This window comes from Rhinoderma darwinii, chromosome 1 (genome assembly GCF_050947455.1).
Source record: "Rhinoderma darwinii isolate aRhiDar2 chromosome 1, aRhiDar2.hap1, whole genome shotgun sequence".
NCBI classification, from domain to species: Eukaryota; Metazoa; Chordata; class Amphibia; order Anura; family Rhinodermatidae; genus Rhinoderma; species Rhinoderma darwinii.
Window position 1 is genome coordinate 15,130,630 of NC_134687.1, and position 22,500 is coordinate 15,153,129.

The following is a 22,500-nucleotide window of genomic DNA, read 5'->3' on the forward strand; positions in this document are numbered from 1 at the left end:
ATACTTTATTTGCTGTATGTACAATGAACTGTCAGCCATTTGTTCCGTTACATTCTTACATAAATGGGCGGTGAGAGAGCAGCCACCGGGAGGCGCCGTACATGAAGCACATGCGGTAACGCAGGCGGCTGCGCTCAGTACACCTGATGTTTGCTTTGCTGTTGCTGTCTGTTGGCCATGTGCACGAGTCTCAGGAGGAGATCGCTGGCGGAGCCGTCCATCTGGGTCATGTTCTGCTCAGGGGAGACTCGTCTCTTGTCACTGTCTTCTTCCAGACAGCTGGAGTCCACAGCGCAACTGTCTGTGGGAAAGCAAGCCATGACATTTAAAGCAACAGGACTTTTATTTTTGTCCATTAATACCAGCAAGATCTGAATTTATAGAAATAGAAAGTGAGATATGTTTTAGGCTCTGTTCACACCGCCATCGTGGCCGGCGTTATAACGGAAAACCACATTGGTGGTGCCGGATCTTCAAACAACGGAGCCCGATGGACACCATTGACTATAGTGGGGTCTGTCGGGATTCCATCCTGGTGGCCGTCATTTTGACAGGGTGGAATATCGCTGCATTCTTCGCTAATCTTCTCGTTAAATATGACAGAACCGAGGCTCAGAACAGGAGTGTGCACTTAGCCTTATACTCCACTCACATCCAGAGCTGCTAGATCCCAGTAACTCTCCATTTCAAACCGGAATTGTGAATACTACATTTTCTTTTTCTTATAAGATATCACACTGATTCATATACAACAAGATGATAATGTAAAGTAATATACTGATTCTTTCAAGAACCCACTGAGTTAAGTAAACCTAATAGATTCACCTGTAGCGTAGAAAATACATGTTGATTCCACCATGAATTGTACCAAATGACAAACCCAGCACTACTTTACCTGAAAACCCAGCTAAGCTTCATCTGGCAAACTCAGCTCTGCTACATCTGAAAAAGCCCACCTGTTCAACATCGGACAAACTCAACTATTCTACATCTGACAAACTCAGCTCTGCTACATGTGACATAATAAGTCTGCCACACCAGGCAAGCCCAGCTTACTACATCTAACACATTTATCTCTTCTACATCTGACAAACTCAGCTCTGCTACATGTGACATAATAAGTCTGCCACACCAGGCAAGCCCAGCCTTACTACATCTAACACATTTATCTCTTCTACATCTGACAAGCTCAGCTTTGCTACATCTGACATACTAAGTCTACTGGACCTCAAATTCAGTCCTGCTACATCTGACAAGCTCAGCTCTTCTAAATCTGACAAACTCACATGTGACAAACTAAGCTCTGCTACATCTGACATACAAAGTCTATTACCCCAGATGAACTAGGCTCTGCTATATTTAACAAGCAAAGCACTTCTATATTTGACCAACTCAGCACTGCTATGTCTTAATCTACTTTCTGCTGCATCAATGAGAGGAGCCTAAAACAAGTGTGTGCGAGACAGAGAGGCAGTCTAACATACAGTAGATAGAACTTCTTGTGACTACTTTAGTACATGGAGCTGCATGTAATCAAATAGTAGTCACCAGGACAGGAAGTTCTGTGATTGGTCGGCCACAACTTACATTATATAATAAAGGGGGGGGGGGGGGCTTCATGAAAATAAATAATAAATATCATGTAATGGAGGTTTAAACCAGGTCAATATGTTACTAAACTTTATATTGGTACCCAAGCTGTTTGACCCAGTAAAAAATGAACAGCATTATAATAGTATACTGTAGATTATAACGGTACTGTGGCAATTTAACGGTTATAAATACATGTTCCCTTGATAATGGGTTTGTTCTCTGGTTCTGGGAGCCGGGGGGTGACCTCATTACTGGATGACGCATGTGATGATCCCCCCCCCCCCCCCCCAGGACATCCTGCAGGAGTGGAGAACATTTTATTTTACCGGCTACCCTGGTTTCATGCCCATTTATAATCCAACGTAACTTCCCAGTAAAAGCCCCAACCTTATCTCTAAGGCCTCATGCACACGACCGTAGTGTTTTTCTGGTCCGCAAATTCCAGGACCGTGTTCCGTGAAATGTCCTCCGCAGTTCATCCGTATGTAATCCGCAAAATGCGGATAAAGAAAAAAAAGCCTAGGTAAAACAGGATGACGACAGAACTCATTCCCGGTCGTCGCCTAGCAACACTTCCGCAAATCCGCAAACTGCGGTTGACACACGGAGGTGTACCCGCATTTTCCACGGGCCCATTGACTTCTATGGGCATGTCCGCATCGAATTTGCGGGCCGTAATAAGACATGTCCTGAGTTTCTGCGGCACGGATTTGCGGACATGCGGAGACCCGTGAAAACACGGATAGTGTGTATGGGCCCATAGAAATGAATGGGTCCGCAATTCTCCTGTGGATTTGCGGGGGAATTGCGGACGCAAAAACACGTTCGTGTGCATGGGGCCTTAGATACAAGTTCTGCCAGTAGCAAAGGGTATTAGTAGTAAAAATAATAGTACTGGTAGTAGCGATGGGAGTAGTAGTGGCGGGATCATTATCTGGCGGTTTCATACCTCTTTACTGCTGATTTACTACCAATACTACGGTATGAAAACTACTACCACCACTTTCACCACTACTAATTCTGGTAGGGCCAGTTTCACAGAGTCGTATTATGGAAGCTACACTTGCATTCCCTCGGCTCTACCAAAGTTAGGTCAGGTCAGACAAGATCAGGTTAGATTAGGTAAAGTTAGATTAGATTGGGTTCGAATAGATCAAGTTAGATTAGATCAGACTAGATTAGATCAGACTATATTAGATCAGACCAGATTAGATCAGGTTAGATTAGATCAAGTTAGATTTGATCAGGTTAGAATAGATCAAGTTAGATTTGATCAGGTTAGAATAGATCAAGTTAGATTAGATCAGGTTAGATTAGATTAGAATAGATTAGACCAGGTTAGATTAGATCAGGTTATATTAGATAAAGTTACATTAGATAAATTTAGATTAGATAAAATTAGATTAGATCAAGTTAGATTAAATTACATTACATCAGGTTAGATTAGATAAAGTTAGATTAGATTATATAAAGTTAAATAGATTAGTTCATGTTAGATCGGATTAAATTAGATCAGGTTGAATTTGATAACGTTAGAATAGATCAGGTCAGAATAGATCAGGTTAAATTAGATTAGATCAGGTTAGATAGATCAGGTTAGATTCGATCCGGTTAGATTAGATCAGGTTAGATTAGATCAAGTTAGATGTGATCAGTTTAGATTAGATCAGGTTAGATTAGGTTAGAATAGCTAAGGTTAGATTAGATCAGGTTAGATTAGATCAGGTTAGATTAGATCAGGTTAGATTAGATCAAGTTAGATTTGATCAGGTTATATTAGATCAGGTTAGATTAAAATTAGATTATATAAAGTTAAATTAGATCAGAGTAGATTAGTTTAGGTGAGAATAGATGAGGTTAAATTAGATTAGTTCAGGTTTGATTAGATCAGGTTAGATCGGATTAAATTAGATCAGGTTGAATTTGATAACGTTAGATAAGATCAGGTCAGAATAGATCAGGTTAAATTAGATTAGATCAGGTTAGATTAGATCAGGTAATATTAGATCAGGTTAGATTAGATCAGGTTAGATTAGATCAGGTTAGATTAGATCAGGTTAGATTAGATCAGGTTAGATTCGATTAAGTTAGAATAGATCAGGTTAGATTAGATCCGTTTAGATTAGATCCGGTTAGAATAGATCAGGTTAGATTAGATCAAGTTAGATTTGATCAGGTTAGAATAGATCAGGTTAGATTAGATCCGTTTAGATTAGATCCGGTTAGAATAGATCAGGTTAGATTAGATCAAGATAGATTTTATCAGGTTAGATTAGATCCGGTTAGATTAGATCAGGTTAGATTAGATCAGGTTAGATTTGATCAGGTTAGATTAGATCAGGTTAGATTAGATCAGGTTAGATTAGATCAGGTTAGATTAGATCATGTTAGATTAGATCAGGTTAGATCGGGATAGATTAGATCGGGTTGAATTTGATAACGTTAGATTAGATACGGTGAGAATAAATAAGGTTAGATTAGCTCAAATCCGTTTAGATCCGTTTGGCTAATAAAAGAAAACACCGCACTCATAGGAGATCTGGAGATCTTATGAGGGGAGCGCTCCCACTAAACCCCCCCCGCCCTTCAGGTCAATGCTTGACATGTCAAAACACAGCAGCCCGTCAGTCACCGCACAGAGAGGTGCCTAGGGAGGCAGGAGAGCGCTCCCCCAATAAAATCAGCAGACTCATAACTAGTAGTAATAGTAGGAGTAGTGGTGGTTGTAGTCGCAGGTGTATTATGTTCTGTTATCATGTCCAATTATTATTATTATTACTACTGTTAATATTACTATTATTAACTAACATTTAGGGCTCCTCGTGATATGGACAGATATAAGGTTGAATTATCCAATTTTTCCTCTATTGAACCCCCACAGAGACCCCCTAGGATATACATTTAAGATCTAAATGTACCCCTGCCGACAGAGACCCCCTAGGATGGGTGACTTACCATCACTGCAGCATATTCCCGGAGCGGCACATCGTCCTCCGCTGCTGCAGGGTTTCCCACCGGCCTCACAAGGGGAAGGTAAGTAGTTCTCTTCCACGCAGCGAAGAGTTTCGGGGGTCCCAACATAACATCCTAAATCTTCTCCACAGCAGATGTTTGGTCCAAAGCAGTTGCCTCTATTCCCTGGGCCACATGGTATACACTGCAAAGAACAAGACCATGGTTACCATACTCCTGACTGACCATGCGGCCTATCTGTCAGCAGACACCACTAGGGGGGAGCTCACTGTATATATATTTTTTATAAAGCTTCTATTTACTTCAATAGTAGTTATATAAAAACACATGCTGTGAGCTCCCAATAATTTTAACATTTATTTGTAGCACTGAGGGTTTGGAGCTCTGTATCAGAAAAACAAAGCTCTGATGCCTATGAAGATGTCACCTTCAGACAGTACCACTAAACTCTGCTCCCACTGCTTATGGTTGGCACTCAGCTGGCACTATTGTGTATGGGAGAATATTATCAATCATACTGTTTATAGGAGCTCTATTCTGGCACTCATTCATTTGTACAATATGGTGTTATGGTGTATTAGTTATGTGTACAGTGTGGCAGCGTTATTTCTGTTATCTGTGTGGTAGTATTAGTTATGTGTACAGTGTGGCAGCGTTATTTCTGTTATCTGTATGGTGGTATTAGTTATGTGTACAGTATGGCAGTGTTATTTATGTTATCTGTATGGTAGTATTAGATATGTGTACAGTATGGCAGCATTATTTGTGTTATCTGTGTGGTAGTATTAGTTATGTGTACAGTGTGGCAGTGTTATTTGTGTTATCTGTATGGTGGTATTAGTTATGTGTACAGTGTGGCAGTGTTATTTATGTTATCTGTATGGTGGTATTAGTTATGTGTACAGTATAGTAGTGTTATTTGTGTTATCTGTATGGTGGTATTAGTTATGTGTACAGTGTGGCAGCGTTATTTCTGTTATCTGTATGGTGGTATTGGATATGTGTACAGTATAGCAGTGTTATTTGTGTTATCTGTGTGGTAGTATTAGTTATGTGTACAGTATAGCAGTGTTATTCATGTTATCTGTATGGTGGTATTAGTTATGTGTACAGTATGGCAGCGTTATATATGTTATCTGTATGGTGGTATTAGTTATGTGTACAGTGTGGCAGCGTTATTTATGTTATCTGTATGGTGGTATTGGATATGTGTACAGTGTGGCAGCATTATTTATGTTATCTGTATGGTGGTATTAGATATGTGTACAGTGTGGCAGCGTTATTTATGTTATCTGTATGGTGGTATTAGATATGTGTACAGTATGACAGTGTTATTATGTTATCTGTATGGTGGTATTAGATATGTGTACAGTGTAGCAGTGTTATTATGTTATCTGTATGGTGGTATTAGATATGTGTACAGTGTGGCAGCGTTATTTGTGTTATCTGTATGGTGTATTAGTTATGTGTACAGTGTGGCAGCATTATTTATGTTATCTGTATGGTGGTATTGGATATGTGTACAGTGTGGCAGCGTTATTTATGTTATCTGTATGGTGGTATTAGATATGTGTACAGTATGACAGTGTTATTATGTTATCTGTATGGTGGTATTAGTTATGTGTACAGTGTGGCAGCATTATTATGTTATCTGCATGGTGGTATTAGATATGTGTACAGTGTGGCAGCGTTATTTGTGTTATTTGTATGGTGGTATTAGATATGTGTACAGTGTGGCAGCGTTATTTGTGTTATCTGTATGGTGGTATTAGATATGTGTACAGTATAGCAGTGTTATTCATGTTATCTGTATGGTGGTATTAGATATGTGTACAGTGTGGCAGCGTTATTTCTGTTATCTGTATGGTGGTATTAGTTATGTGTACAGTGTAGCAGTGTTATTTGTGTTATCTGTATGGTGGTATTAGATATGTGTACAGTGTAGCAGTGTTATTTGTGTTATCTGTATGGTGGTATTAGTTATGTGTACAGTGTGGCAGCGTTATTTATGTTATCTGTATGGTGGTATTAGTTATGTGTACAGTGTGGCAGCGTTATTTATGTTATCTGTATGGTGGTATTAGATATGTGTACAGTATAGCAGTGTTATTTATGTTATCTGTATGGTGGTATTAGATATGTGTACAGTATAGCAGCGTTATTTATGTTATCTGTATGGTGGTATTAGATATGTGTACAGTATAGCAGCGTTATTTATGTTATCTGTATGGTGGTATTAGATATGTGTACAGTATAGCAGTGTTATTTATGTTATCTGTATGGTGGTATTAGATATGTGTACAGTATAGCAGTGTTATTTGTGTTATCTGTATGGTGGTATTAGTTATGTGTACAGTGTGGCAGCGTTATATATGTTATCTGTATGGTGGTATTAGATATGTGTACAGTGTGGCAGTGTTATTTATGTTATCTGTATGGTGGTATTAGATATGTGTACAGTATAGCAGTGTTATTTATGTTATCTGTATGGTGGTATTAGATATGTGTACAGTATGGCAGCGTTATTCATGTTATCTGTATGGTGGTATTAGTTATGTGTACAGTGTGGCAGCGTTATTTGTGTTATCTGTATGGTGGTATTAGATATGTGTACAGTATGGCAGCGTTATTTATGTTATCTGTATGGTGGTATTAGATATGTGTACAGTGTAGCAGTGTTATTCATGTTATCTGTATGGTGGTATTAGTTATGTGTACAGTGTAGTAGTGTTATTTATGTTATCTGTATGGTAGTATTAGATATGTGTACAGTGTAGCAGTGTTATTCATGTTATCTGTATGGTGGTATTAGTTATGTGTACAGTATAGCAGCGTTATTTGTGTTATCTGTATGGTGGTATTAGTTATGTGTACAGTGTAGTAGTGTTATTCATGTTATCTGTATGGTGGTATTAGTTATGTGTACAGTGTAGCAGCGTTATTCATGTTATCTGTATGGTGGTATTAGATATGTGTACAGTATGGCAGCGTTATTTGTGTTATCTGTATGGTGGTATTAGTTATGTGTACAGTATGGCAGCGTTATTTATGTTATCTGTATGGTGGTATTAGATATGTGTACAGTATGGCAGCGTTATTTGTGTTATCTGTATGGTGGTATTAGTTATGTGTACAGTGTAGCAGTGTTATTCATGTTATCTGTATGGTGGTATTAGATATGTGTACAGTATGGCAGCGTTATTCATGTTATCTGTATGGTGGTATTAGATATGTGTACAGTATGGCAGCGTTATTTGTGTTATCTGTATGGTGGTATTAGTTATGTGTACAGTGTAGCAGTGTTATTCATGTTATCTGTATGGTGGTATTAGATATGTGTACAGTATGGCAGCGTTATTCATGTTATCTGTATGGTGGTATTAGATATGTGTACAGTATAGCAGTGTTATTCATGTTATCTGTATGGTGGTATTAGTTATGTGTACAGTGTAGCAGTGTTATTTGTGTTATCTGTATGGTGGTATTAGATATGTGTACAGTGTGGCAGCGTTATTTGTGTTATCTGTATGGTGGTATTAGATATGTGTACAGTGTGGCAGCATTATTTATGTTATCTGTATGGTGGTATTAGATATGTGTACAGTGTGGCAGCGTTATTTGTGTTATCTGTATGGTGGTATTAGTTATGTGTACAGTATGACAGTGTTATTATGTTATCTGTATGGTGGTATTAGTTATGTGTACAGTGTGGCAGCATTATTTGTGTTATCTGTATGGTGGTATTAGATATGTGTACAGTATGGCAGCGTTATTCATGTTATCTGTATGGTGGTATTAGATATGTGTACAGTATAGCAGTGTTATTCATGTTATCTGTATGGTGGTATTAGTTATGTGTACAGTGTAGCAGTGTTATTTGTGTTATCTGTATGGTGGTATTAGATATGTGTACAGTGTGGCAGTGTTATTTGTGTTATCTGTATGGTGGTATTAGATATGTGTACAGTGTGGCAGCGTTATTTGTGTTATCTGTATGGTGGTATTAGATATGTGTACAGTGTGGCAGCGTTATTTGTGTTATCTGTATGGTGGTATTAGATATGTGTACAGTGTAGCAGTGTTATTTGTGTTATCTGTATGGTGGTATTAGATATGTGTACAGTGTAGCAGTGTTATTTGTGTTATCTGTATGGTGGTATTAGTTATGTGTACAGTGTGGCAGCGTTATTTGTGTTATCTGTATGGTGGTATTAGTTATGTGTACAGTGTGGCAGCGTTATTTGTGTTATCTGTATGGTGGTATTAGATATGTGTACAGTATAGCAGTGTTATTCATGTTATCTGTATGGTGGTATTAGTTATGTGTACAGTATGGCAGCGTTATTCATGTTATCTGTATGGTGGTATTAGATATGTGTACAGTATAGCAGTGTTATTCATGTTATCTGTATGGTGTATTAGTTATGTGTACAGTGTGGCAGCGTTATTTCTGTTATCTGTATGGTGGTATTAGATATGTGTACAGTATAGCAGTGTTATTCCTGTTATCTGTATGGTGGTATTAGTTATGTGTACAGTATGGCAGCGTTATTCATGTTATCTGTATGGTGGTATTAGTTATGTGTACAGTGTGGCAGCGTTATTTGTGTTATCTGTATGGTGGTATTAGTTATGTGTACAGTGTGGCAGCGTTATTTCTGTTATCTGTATGGTGGTATTAGTTATGTGTACAGTGTGGCAGCGTTATTTGTGTTATCTGTATGGTGGTATTAGTTATGTGTACAGTGTGGCAGCGTTATTTGTGTTATCTGTATGGTGGTATTAGTTATGTGTACAGTGTGGCAGCGTTATTTGTGTTATCTGTATGGTGGTATTAGTTATGTGTACAGTATGGCAGCGTTATTTATGTTATCTGTATGGTGGTATTAGTTATGTGTACAGTGTGGCAGCATTATTATGTTATCTGTATGGTGTATTAGTTATGTGTACAGTGTGGCAGCGTTATTTCTGTTATCTGTATGGTGGTATTAGATATGTGTACAGTATAGCAGTGTTATTCATGTTATCTGTATGGTGGTATTAGATATGTGTACAGTATAGCAGCGTTATTTGTGTTATCTGTATGGTGGTATTAGTTATGTGTACAGTGTGGCAGCGTTATTATGTTATCTGTATGGTGTATTAGTTATGTGTACAGTGTGGCAGCGTTATTTCTGTTATCTGTATGGTGGTATTAGATATGTGTACAGTATAGCAGTGTTATTCATGTTATCTGTATGGTGGTATTAGATATGTGTACAGTATAGCAGCGTTATTTGTGTTATCTGTATGGTGGTATTAGTTATGTGTACAGTGTGGCAGCGTTATTTCTGTTATCTGTATGGTGGTATTAGTTATGTGTACAGTGTGGCAGCGTTATTTGTGTTATCTGTATGGTGGTATTAGTTATGTGTACAGTGTGGCAGCGTTATTTGTGTTATCTGTATGGTGGTATTAGTTATGTGTACAGTGTGGCAGCGTTATTTGTGTTATCTGTATGGTGGTATTAGTTATGTGTACAGTATGGCAGCGTTATTTATGTTATCTGTATGGTGGTATTAGTTATGTGTACAGTGTGGCAGCATTATTATGTTATCTGTATGGTGTATTAGTTATGTGTACAGTATGGCAGCGTTATTCATGTTATCTGTATGGTGGTATTAGATATGTGTACAGTATAGCAGTGTTATATATGTTATATGTATGGTGGTATTAGATATGTGTACAGTATAGCAGTGTTATTCATGTTATCTGTATGGTGGTATTAGTTATGTGTACAGTATAGCAGTGTTATTTGTGTTATCTGTATGGTGGTATTAGATATGTGTACAGTATGGCAGCGTTATTTCTGTTATCTGTATGGTGGTATTAGATATGTGTACAGTGTGGCAGCGTTATTTCTGTTATCTGTATGGTGGTATTAGTTATGTGTACAGTGTGGCAGCGTTATTCATGTTATCTGTATGGTGGTATTAGTTATGTGTACAGTGTGGCAGCATTATTATGTTATCTGTATGGTGGTATTAGATATGTGTACAGTGTGGCAGCGTTATTTATGTTATCTGTATGGTGGTATTAGATATGTGTACAGTGTGGCAGCGTTATTTGTGTTATCTGTATGGTGGTATTAGATATGTGTACAGTATAGCAGCGTTATTCATGTTATCTGTATGGTGGTATTAGTTATGTGTACAGTGTAGCAGTGTTATTTATGTTATCTGTATGGTGGTATTAGATATGTGTACAGTGTGGCAGCGTTATATATGTTATCTGTATGGTGGTATTAGATATGTGTACAGTATAGCAGTGTTATTCATGTTAGCTGTATGGTGGTATTAGTTATGTGTACAGTGTAGCAGTGTTATTCATGTTATCTGTATGGTGTATTAGTTATGTGTACAGTGTGGCAGCATTATTTATGTTATCTGTATGGTGGTATTAGATATGTGTACAGTATGGCAGCGTTATTTCTGTTATCTGTATGGTGGTATTAGATATGTGTACAGTGTAGTAGTGTTATTTATGTTATCTGTATGGTGGTATTAGATATGTGTACAGTATAGCAGCGTTATTTATGTTATCTGTATGGTGGTATTAGATATGTGTACAGTATAGCAGTGTTATTTGTGTTATCTGTATGGTGGTATTAGATATGTGTACAGTATGGCAGCGTTATTCATGTTATCTGTATGGTGGTATTAGATATGTGTACAGTATAGCAGTGTTATTTATGTTATCTGTATGGTGGTATTAGATATGTGTACAGTATGACAGTGTTATTATGTTATCTGTATGGTGGTATTAGATATGTGTACAGTATAGCAGTGTTATTTGTGTTATCTGTATGGTGGTATTAGATATGTGTACAGTATAGCAGTGTTATTTATGTTATCTGTATGGTGGTATTAGATATGTGTACAGTATGGCAGCGTTATTCATGTTATCTGTATGGTGGTATTAGTTATGTGTACAGTGTGGCAGCGTTATTTGTGTTATCTGTATGGTGGTATTAGATATGTGTACAGTATGGCAGCGTTATTTATGTTATCTGTATGGTGGTATTAGATATGTGTACAGTGTAGCAGTGTTATTCATGTTATCTGTATGGTGGTATTAGTTATGTGTACAGTATGGCAGCGTTATTCATGTTATCTGTATGGTGGTATTAGATATGTGTACAGTATAGCAGTGTTATTCATGTTATCTGTATGGTGTATTAGTTATGTGTACAGTGTGGCAGCGTTATTTGTGTTATCTGTATGGTGGTATTAGTTATGTGTACAGTGTAGTAGTGTTATTCATGTTATCTGTATGGTGGTATTAGTTATGTGTACAGTGTAGTAGTGTTATTTATGTTATCTGTATGGTAGTATTAGATATGTGTACAGTGTAGCAGTGTTATTCATGTTATCTGTATGGTGGTATTAGTTATGTGTACAGTATAGCAGCGTTATTCATGTTATCTGTATGGTGGTATTAGTTATGTGTACAGTGTAGCAGCGTTATTCATGTTATCTGTATGGTGGTATTAGATATGTGTACAGTATGGCAGCGTTATTTGTGTTATCTGTATGGTGGTATTAGTTATGTGTACAGTGTGGCAGCGTTATTTGTGTTATCTGTATGGTGGTATTAGTTATGTGTACAGTATGGCAGCGTTATTTATGTTATCTGTATGGTGGTATTAGTTATGTGTACAGTGTGGCAGCATTATTATGTTATCTGTATGGTGTATTAGTTATGTGTACAGTGTGGCAGCGTTATTTCTGTTATCTGTATGGTGGTATTAGATATGTGTACAGTATAGCAGTGTTATTCATGTTATCTGTATGGTGGTATTAGATATGTGTACAGTATAGCAGCGTTATTTGTGTTATCTGTATGGTGGTATTAGTTATGTGTACAGTGTGGCAGCGTTATTATGTTATCTGTATGGTGTATTAGTTATGTGTACAGTGTGGCAGCGTTATTTCTGTTATCTGTATGGTGGTATTAGATATGTGTACAGTATAGCAGTGTTATTCATGTTATCTGTATGGTGGTATTAGTTATGTGTACAGTATAGCAGCGTTATTTGTGTTATCTGTATGGTGGTATTAGTTATGTGTACAGTGTGGCAGCGTTATTTCTGTTATCTGTATGGTGGTATTAGTTATGTGTACAGTGTGGCAGCGTTATTTGTGTTATCTGTATGGTGGTATTAGTTATGTGTACAGTGTGGCAGCGTTATTTGTGTTATCTGTATGGTGGTATTAGTTATGTGTACAGTGTGGCAGCGTTATTTGTGTTATCTGTATGGTGGTATTAGTTATGTGTACAGTATGGCAGCGTTATTTATGTTATCTGTATGGTGGTATTAGTTATGTGTACAGTGTGGCAGCATTATTATGTTATCTGTATGGTGTATTAGTTATGTGTACAGTATGGCAGCGTTATTCATGTTATCTGTATGGTGGTATTAGATATGTGTACAGTATAGCAGTGTTATATATGTTATATGTATGGTGGTATTAGATATGTGTACAGTATAGCAGTGTTATTCATGTTATCTGTATGGTGGTATTAGTTATGTGTACAGTATAGCAGTGTTATTTGTGTTATCTGTATGGTGGTATTAGATATGTGTACAGTATGGCAGCGTTATTTCTGTTATCTGTATGGTGGTATTAGATATGTGTACAGTGTGGCAGCGTTATTTCTGTTATCTGTATGGTGGTATTAGTTATGTGTACAGTGTGGCAGCGTTATTCATGTTATCTGTATGGTGGTATTAGTTATGTGTACAGTGTGGCAGCATTATTATGTTATCTGTATGGTGGTATTAGATATGTGTACAGTGTGGCAGCGTTATTTATGTTATCTGTATGGTGGTATTAGATATGTGTACAGTGTGGCAGCGTTATTTGTGTTATCTGTATGGTGGTATTAGATATGTGTACAGTATAGCAGCGTTATTCATGTTATCTGTATGGTGGTATTAGTTATGTGTACAGTGTAGCAGTGTTATTTATGTTATCTGTATGGTGGTATTAGATATGTGTACAGTGTGGCAGCGTTATATATGTTATCTGTATGGTGGTATTAGATATGTGTACAGTATAGCAGTGTTATTCATGTTATCTGTATGGTGGTATTAGTTATGTGTACAGTGTAGCAGTGTTATTCATGTTATCTGTATGGTGTATTAGTTATGTGTACAGTGTGGCAGCATTATTTATGTTATCTGTATGGTGGTATTAGATATGTGTACAGTATGGCAGCGTTATTTCTGTTATCTGTATGGTGGTATTAGATATGTGTACAGTGTAGTAGTGTTATTTATGTTATCTGTATGGTGGTATTAGATATGTGTACAGTATAGCAGCGTTATTTATGTTATCTGTATGGTGGTATTAGATATGTGTACAGTATAGCAGTGTTATTTGTGTTATCTGTATGGTGGTATTAGATATGTGTACAGTATGGCAGCGTTATTCATGTTATCTGTATGGTGGTATTAGATATGTGTACAGTATAGCAGTGTTATTTATGTTATCTGTATGGTGGTATTAGATATGTGTACAGTATAGCAGCGTTATTCATGTTATCTGTATGGTGGTATTAGTTATGTGTACAGTGTAGCAGTGTTATTTATGTTATCTGTATGGTGGTATTAGATATGTGTACAGTGTGGCAGCGTTATATATGTTATCTGTATGGTGGTATTAGATATGTGTACAGTATAGCAGTGTTATTCATGTTATCTGTATGGTGGTATTAGTTATGTGTACAGTGTAGCAGTGTTATTCATGTTATCTGTATGGTGTATTAGTTATGTGTACAGTGTGGCAGCATTATTTATGTTATCTGTATGGTGGTATTAGATATGTGTACAGTATGGCAGCGTTATTTCTGTTATCTGTATGGTGGTATTAGATATGTGTACAGTGTAGTAGTGTTATTTATGTTATCTGTATGGTGGTATTAGATATGTGTACAGTATAGCAGCGTTATTTATGTTATCTGTATGGTGGTATTAGATATGTGTACAGTATAGCAGTGTTATTCATGTTATCTGTATGGTGGTATTAGATATGTGTACAGTATAGCAGTGTTATTTGTGTTATCTGTATGGTGGTATTAGATATGTGTACAGTATGGCAGCGTTATTCATGTTATCTGTATGGTGGTATTAGATATGTGTACAGTATAGCAGTGTTATTTATGTTATCTGTATGGTGGTATTAGATATGTGTACAGTATGACAGTGTTATTATGTTATCTGTATGGTGGTATTAGATATGTGTACAGTATAGCAGTGTTATTTGTGTTATCTGTATGGTGGTATTAGATATGTGTACAGTATAGCAGTGTTATTTATGTTATCTGTATGGTGGTATTAGATATGTGTACAGTATGGCAGCGTTATTCATGTTATCTGTATGGTGGTATTAGTTATGTGTACAGTGTGGCAGCGTTATTTGTGTTATCTGTATGGTGGTATTAGATATGTGTACAGTATGGCAGCGTTATTTATGTTATCTGTATGGTGGTATTAGATATGTGTACAGTGTAGCAGTGTTATTCATGTTATCTGTATGGTGGTATTAGTTATGTGTACAGTGTAGTAGTGTTATTTATGTTATCTGTATGGTAGTATTAGATATGTGTACAGTGTAGCAGTGTTATTCATGTTATCTGTATGGTGGTATTAGTTATGTGTACAGTATAGCAGCGTTATTTGTGTTATCTGTATGGTGGTATTAGTTATGTGTACAGTGTAGTAGTGTTATTCATGTTATCTGTATGGTGGTATTAGTTATGTGTACAGTGTAGTAGTGTTATTTATGTTATCTGTATGGTAGTATTAGATATGTGTACAGTGTAGCAGTGTTATTCATGTTATCTGTATGGTGGTATTAGTTATGTGTACAGTATAGCAGCGTTATTCATGTTATCTGTATGGTGGTATTAGTTATGTGTACAGTGTAGCAGCGTTATTCATGTTATCTGTATGGTGGTATTAGATATGTGTACAGTATGGCAGCGTTATTTGTGTTATCTGTATGGTGGTATTAGTTATGTGTACAGTATGGCAGCGTTATTTATGTTATCTGTATGGTGGTATTAGATATGTGTACAGTATGGCAGCGTTATTTGTGTTATCTGTATGGTGGTATTAGTTATGTGTACAGTGTAGCAGTGTTATTCATGTTATCTGTATGGTGGTATTAGATATGTGTACAGTATGGCAGCGTTATTCATGTTATCTGTATGGTGGTATTAGATATGTGTACAGTATGGCAGCGTTATTTGTGTTATCTGTATGGTGGTATTAGTTATGTGTACAGTGTAGCAGTGTTATTCATGTTATCTGTATGGTGGTATTAGATATGTGTACAGTATGGCAGCGTTATTCATGTTATCTGTATGGTGGTATTAGATATGTGTACAGTATAGCAGTGTTATTCATGTTATCTGTATGGTGGTATTAGTTATGTGTACAGTGTAGCAGTGTTATTTGTGTTATCTGTATGGTGGTATTAGATATGTGTACAGTGTGGCAGCGTTATTTGTGTTATCTGTATGGTGGTATTAGATATGTGTACAGTGTGGCAGCATTATTTATGTTATCTGTATGGTGGTATTAGATATGTGTACAGTGTGGCAGCGTTATTTGTGTTATCTGTATGGTGGTATTAGTTATGTGTACAGTATGACAGTGTTATTATGTTATCTGTATGGTGGTATTAGTTATGTGTACAGTGTGGCAGCATTATTTGTGTTATCTGTATGGTGGTATTAGATATGTGTACAGTATGGCAGCGTTATTCATGTTATCTGTATGGTGGTATTAGATATGTGTACAGTATAGCAGTGTTATTCATGTTATCTGTATGGTGGTATTAGTTATGTGTACAGTGTAGCAGTGTTATTTGTGTTATCTGTATGGTGGTATTAGATATGTGTACAGTGTGGCAGCGTTATTTGTGTTATCTGTATGGTGGTATTAGATATGTGTACAGTGTGGCAGCGTTATTTGTGTTATCTGTATGGTGGTATTAGATATGTGTACAGTGTGGCAGCGTTATTTGTGTTATCTGTATGGTGGTATTAGATATGTGTACAGTGTAGCAGTGTTATTTGTGTTATCTGTATGGTGGTATTAGATATGTGTACAGTGTAGCAGTGTTATTTGTGTTATCTGTATGGTGGTATTAGTTATGTGTACAGTGTGGCAGCGTTATTTGTGTTATCTGTATGGTGGTATTAGTTATGTGTACAGTGTGGCAGCGTTATTTGTGTTATCTGTATGGTGGTATTAGATATGTGTACAGTATAGCAGTGTTATTCATGTTATCTGTATGGTGGTATTAGTTATGTGTACAGTATGGCAGCGTTATTTGTGTTATCTGTATGGTGGTATTAGATATGTGTACAGTATAGCAGTGTTATTCATGTTATCTGTATGGTGTATTAGTTATGTGTACAGTGTGGCAGCGTTATTTCTGTTATCTGTATGGTGGTATTAGATATGTGTACAGTATAGCAGTGTTATTCCTGTTATCTGTATGGTGGTATTAGTTATGTGTACAGTATGGCAGCGTTATTCATGTTATCTGTATGGTGGTATTAGTTATGTGTACAGTGTGGCAGCGTTATTTCTGTTATCTGTATGGTGGTATTAGTTATGTGTACAGTGTGGCAGCGTTATTTGTGTTATCTGTATGGTGGTATTAGTTATGTGTACAGTGTGGCAGCGTTATTTGTGTTATCTGTATGGTGGTATTAGTTATGTGTACAGTGTGGCAGCGTTATTTGTGTTATCTGTATGGTGGTATTAGTTATGTGTACAGTATGGCAGCGTTATTTATGTTATCTGTATGGTGGTATTAGTTATGTGTACAGTGTGGCAGCATTATTATGTTATCTGTATGGTGTATTAGTTATGTGTACAGTGTGGCAGCGTTATTTCTGTTATCTGTATGGTGGTATTAGATATGTGTACAGTATAGCAGTGTTATTCATGTTATCTGTATGGTGGTATTAGATATGTGTACAGTATAGCAGCGTTATTTGTGTTATCTGTATGGTGGTATTAGTTATGTGTACAGTGTGGCAGCGTTATTATGTTATCTGTATGGTGTATTAGTTATGTGTACAGTGTGGCAGCGTTATTTCTGTTATCTGTATGGTGGTATTAGATATGTGTACAGTATAGCAGTGTTATTCATGTTATCTGTATGGTGGTATTAGATATGTGTACAGTATAGCAGCGTTATTTGTGTTATCTGTATGGTGGTATTAGTTATGTGTACAGTGTGGCAGCGTTATTTCTGTTATCTGTATGGTGGTATTAGTTATGTGTACAGTGTGGCAGCGTTATTTGTGTTATCTGTATGGTGGTATTAGTTATGTGTACAGTGTGGCAGCGTTATTTGTGTTATCTGTATGGTGGTATTAGTTATGTGTACAGTGTGGCAGCGTTATTTGTGTTATCTGTATGGTGGTATTAGTTATGTGTACAGTATGGCAGCGTTATTTATGTTATCTGTATGGTGGTATTAGTTATGTGTACAGTGTGGCAGCATTATTATGTTATCTGTATGGTGTATTAGTTATGTGTACAGTATGGCAGCGTTATTCATGTTATCTGTATGGTGGTATTAGATATGTGTACAGTATAGCAGTGTTATATATGTTATATGTATGGTGGTATTAGATATGTGTACAGTATAGCAGTGTTATTCATGTTATCTGTATGGTGTATTAGTTATGTGTACAGTGTGGCAGCGTTATTTCTGTTATCTGTATGGTGGTATTAGTTATGTGTACAGTGTGGCAGCGTTATTCATGTTATCTGTATGGTGGTATTAGTTATGTGTACAGTGTGGCAGCATTATTATGTTATCTGTATGGTGGTATTAGATATGTGTACAGTGTGGCAGCGTTATTTATGTTATCTGTATGGTGGTATTAGATATGTGTACAGTGTGGCAGCGTTATTTGTGTTATCTGTATGGTGGTATTAGATATGTGTACAGTATAGCAGCGTTATTCATGTTATCTGTATGGTGGTATTAGTTATGTGTACAGTGTAGCAGTGTTATTTATGTTATCTGTATGGTGGTATTAGATATGTGTACAGTGTGGCAGCGTTATATATGTTATCTGTATGGTGGTATTAGATATGTGTACAGTATAGCAGTGTTATTCATGTTATCTGTATGGTGGTATTAGTTATGTGTACAGTGTAGCAGTGTTATTCATGTTATCTGTATGGTGTATTAGTTATGTGTACAGTGTGGCAGCATTATTTATGTTATCTGTATGGTGGTATTAGATATGTGTACAGTATGGCAGCGTTATTTCTGTTATCTGTATGGTGGTATTAGATATGTGTACAGTGTAGTAGTGTTATTTATGTTATCTGTATGGTGGTATTAGATATGTGTACAGTATAGCAGCGTTATTTATGTTATCTGTATGGTGGTATTAGATATGTGTACAGTATAGCAGTGTTATTTGTGTTATCTGTATGGTGGTATTAGATATGTGTACAGTATGGCAGCGTTATTCATGTTATCTGTATGGTGGTATTAGATATGTGTACAGTATAGCAGTGTTATTTATGTTATCTGTATGGTGGTATTAGATATGTGTACAGTATGACAGTGTTATTATGTTATCTGTATGGTGGTATTAGATATGTGTACAGTATAGCAGTGTTATTTGTGTTATCTGTATGGTGGTATTAGATATGTGTACAGTATAGCAGTGTTATTTATGTTATCTGTATGGTGGTATTAGATATGTGTACAGTGTGGCAGCATTATTATGTTATCTGTATGGTGGTATTAGATATGTGTACAGTGTGGCAGCGTTATTTCTGTTATCTGTATGGTGGTATTAGTTATGTGTACAGTATAGCAGCGTTATTTATGTTATCTGTATGGTGGTATTAGATATGTGTACAGTGTGGCAGTGTTATTCATGTTATCTGTATGGTGGTATTAGATATGTGTACAGTATAGCAGCGTTATTTATGTTATCTGTATGGTGGTATTAGATATGTGTACAGTGTGGCAGTGTTATTCATGTTATCTGTATGGTGGTATTAGTTATGTGTACAGTATAGCAGTGTTATTCATGTTATCTGTATGGTGGTATTAGTTATGTGTACAGTATGGCAGCATTATTATGTTATCTGTATGGTGGTATTAGATATGTGTACAGTGTGGCAGCGTTATTTCTGTTATCTGTATGGTGGTATTAGTTATGTGTACAGTATAGCAGCGTTATTTATGTTATCTGTATGGTGGTATTAGATATGTGTACAGTGTGGCAGTGTTATTCATGTTATCTGTATGGTGGTATTAGTTATGTGTACAGTATAGCAGCGTTATTTATGTTATCTGTATGGTGGTATTAGATATGTGTACAGTGTGGCAGCGTTATTTCTGTTATCTGTATGGTGGTATTAGATATGTGTACAGTATAGCAGCGTTATTTATGTTATCTGTATGGTGGTATTAGATATGTGTACAGTGTGGCAGCGTTATTTATGTTATCTGTATGGTGGTATTAGTTATGTGTACAGTATAGCAGTGTTATTCATGTTATCTGTATGGTGGTATTAGATATGTGTACAGTGTAGTAGTGTTATTTATGTTATCTGTATGGTGGTATTAGATATGTGTACAGTGTGGCAGTGTTATTCATGTTATCTGTATGGTGGTATTAGTTATGTGTACAGTATAGCAGCGTTATTTATGTTATCTGTATGGTGGTATTAGATATGTGTACAGTGTGGCAGCGTTATTTCTGTTATCTGTATGGTGGTATTAGATATGTGTACAGTATAGCAGCGTTATTTATGTTATCTGTATGGTGGTATTAGATATGTGTACAGTGTGGCAGTGTTATTCATGTTATCTGTATGGTGGTATTAGTTATGTGTACAGTATAGCAGCGTTATTTATGTTATCTGTATGGTGGTATTAGATATGTGTACAGTGTGGCAGCGTTATTTCTGTTATCTGTATGGTGGTATTAGATATGTGTACAGTATAGCAGCGTTATTTGTGTTATCTGTATGGTGGTATTAGTTATGTGTACAGTGTGGCAGCGTTATTTGTGTTATCTGTATGGTGGTATTAGTTATGTGTACAGTATAGCAGTGTTATTCATGTTATCTGTATGGTGGTATTAGTTATGTGTACAGTGTGGCAGCGTTATTTCTGTTATCTGTATGGTGGTATTAGATATGTGTACAGTATAGCAGCGTTATTTGTGTTATCTGTATGGTGGTATTAGTTATGTGTACAGTGTGGCAGCATTATTATGTTATCTGTATGGTGGTATTAGATATGTGTACAGTGTGGCAGCGTTATTTCTGTTATCTGTATGGTGGTATTAGATATGTGTACAGTGTGGCAGCGTTATTTGTGTTATCTGTATGGTGGTATTAGATATGTGTACAGTATAGCAGTGTTATTTGTGTTATCTGTATGGTGGTATTAGATATGTGTACAGTATAGCAGTGTTATTTGTGTTATCTGTATGGTGGTATTAGATATGTGTACAGTGTAGTAGTGTTATTTATGTTATCTGTATGGTGGTATTAGATATGTGTACAGTGTGGCAGCGTTATTTGTGTTATCTGTATGGTGGTATTAGATATGTGTACAGTATAGCAGTGTTATTCATGTTATCTGTATGGTGGTATTAGATATGTGTACAGTATGGCAGTGTTATTATGTTATCTGTATGGTGGTATTAGTTATGTGTACAGTATAGCAGTGTTATTTGTGTTATCTGTATGGTGGTATTAGTTATGTGTACAGTGTAGCAGTGTTATTCATGTTATCTGTATGGTGTATTAGTTATGTGTACAGTATAGCAGCGTTATTTATGTTATCTGTATGGTGGTATTAGATATGTGTACAGTGTAGTAGTGTTATTTATGTTATCTGTATGGTAGTATTACATATGTGTACAGTGTGGCAGCATTATTTATGTGTACGATATAGTAATGTAATATGATAAAAAGCCATAAAAACATAGGATAAAAGAGAATTATATAACTTAAATCTGTTTATGGTCGTGAAACACAACTTGTAAGTTGCAGATGAAGCAGTGCTGAATTGGCCATTGAACGTTTAGTTTTGTGCATTGGTTTACTATATTGATGGGCACCTGCAGTGCTATAGAAAACCACAAAAATCACGTGACTTGTGCCAAACAAACTCAGCTCTGCTACATCTGTAAATTGAACAGCCTCTACTGTACTGTAAGTTGTATAACTATCATTCTCTTACCCGATAGGATCTCTTTTAGCTATAGACCTAGCTTTAGCTGAGCTGTCCGTGGTACTATAGCACTACTACAGAAGACCAGGTCTAGCAGAGAAATGTATCACTGATTTTAAGGGGATTTAGTAGATTTACAGTTTACACGTTTGCAGGACTATGTATATAAGTTTGAAAAAGTGTCAATTGACAAACTCAGCTCAGTTCAGAATGCAAAGTGTTTATATCTATATAATGCAACCAACTGGGCTGTCCGCTGTCCATGGTGCTGAAATGCAAAGAATTCCTTAAAGATGTCAATGCAGGACATGTGAAATATCTGTAACACCAATGTACAGATGTAGTTGATAGTATAATATAGTGACTGCAGTTCCATGAAGAAATACACATTGCGATAGCATTGCACATTCTAAGAAATAACAAACTCAGCTCTACTACACCTGTATCCGCTAATTAAACGAAAAACTAAATTCCTCGATATTTGATACTCATATATTGTGAGTTTTCTAGTGCATAAATCATTTAAAGACACATTGATGCCAGGTATAGGGGTGGATTAAATACAGACTATCTTCTACTAATGTCTATAGGATATACAAATGTAGCAGAGCTGTATATGCAATGTCAGAATGTCATCACAATC

The 22,500-nt window shown here is 36.4% G+C and overlaps 1 protein-coding gene and 1 long non-coding RNA gene across 2 annotated transcripts in view; one reads left to right on the forward strand and one right to left on the reverse strand.

The window, feature by feature from the left end:
• The window catches only part of LOC142716135 (uncharacterized), a 43,991-nt gene that overhangs the window by 13,122 nt on the left and 8,369 nt on the right, over positions 1-22,500 (forward strand). The gene's annotated exons all lie outside the window — the stretch shown is intronic.
• Positions 1-22,500, reverse strand: part of LOC142715981 (vasotocin-neurophysin VT) — a 23,706-nt gene that overhangs the window by 15 nt on the left and 1,191 nt on the right. The window contains exons 2-3 of the mRNA XM_075848679.1: positions 4,549-4,750; positions 1-301 (exon numbers count right to left, since the gene is read on the reverse strand). The exon at positions 1-301 is cut by the window's left edge and continues 15 nt beyond it. Of these exons, the coding sequence (XP_075704794.1) occupies positions 135-301; positions 4,549-4,750 (369 nt within the window). The 3' untranslated portion in view covers positions 1-134. The remainder of the gene's footprint in view (positions 302-4,548; positions 4,751-22,500) is intronic.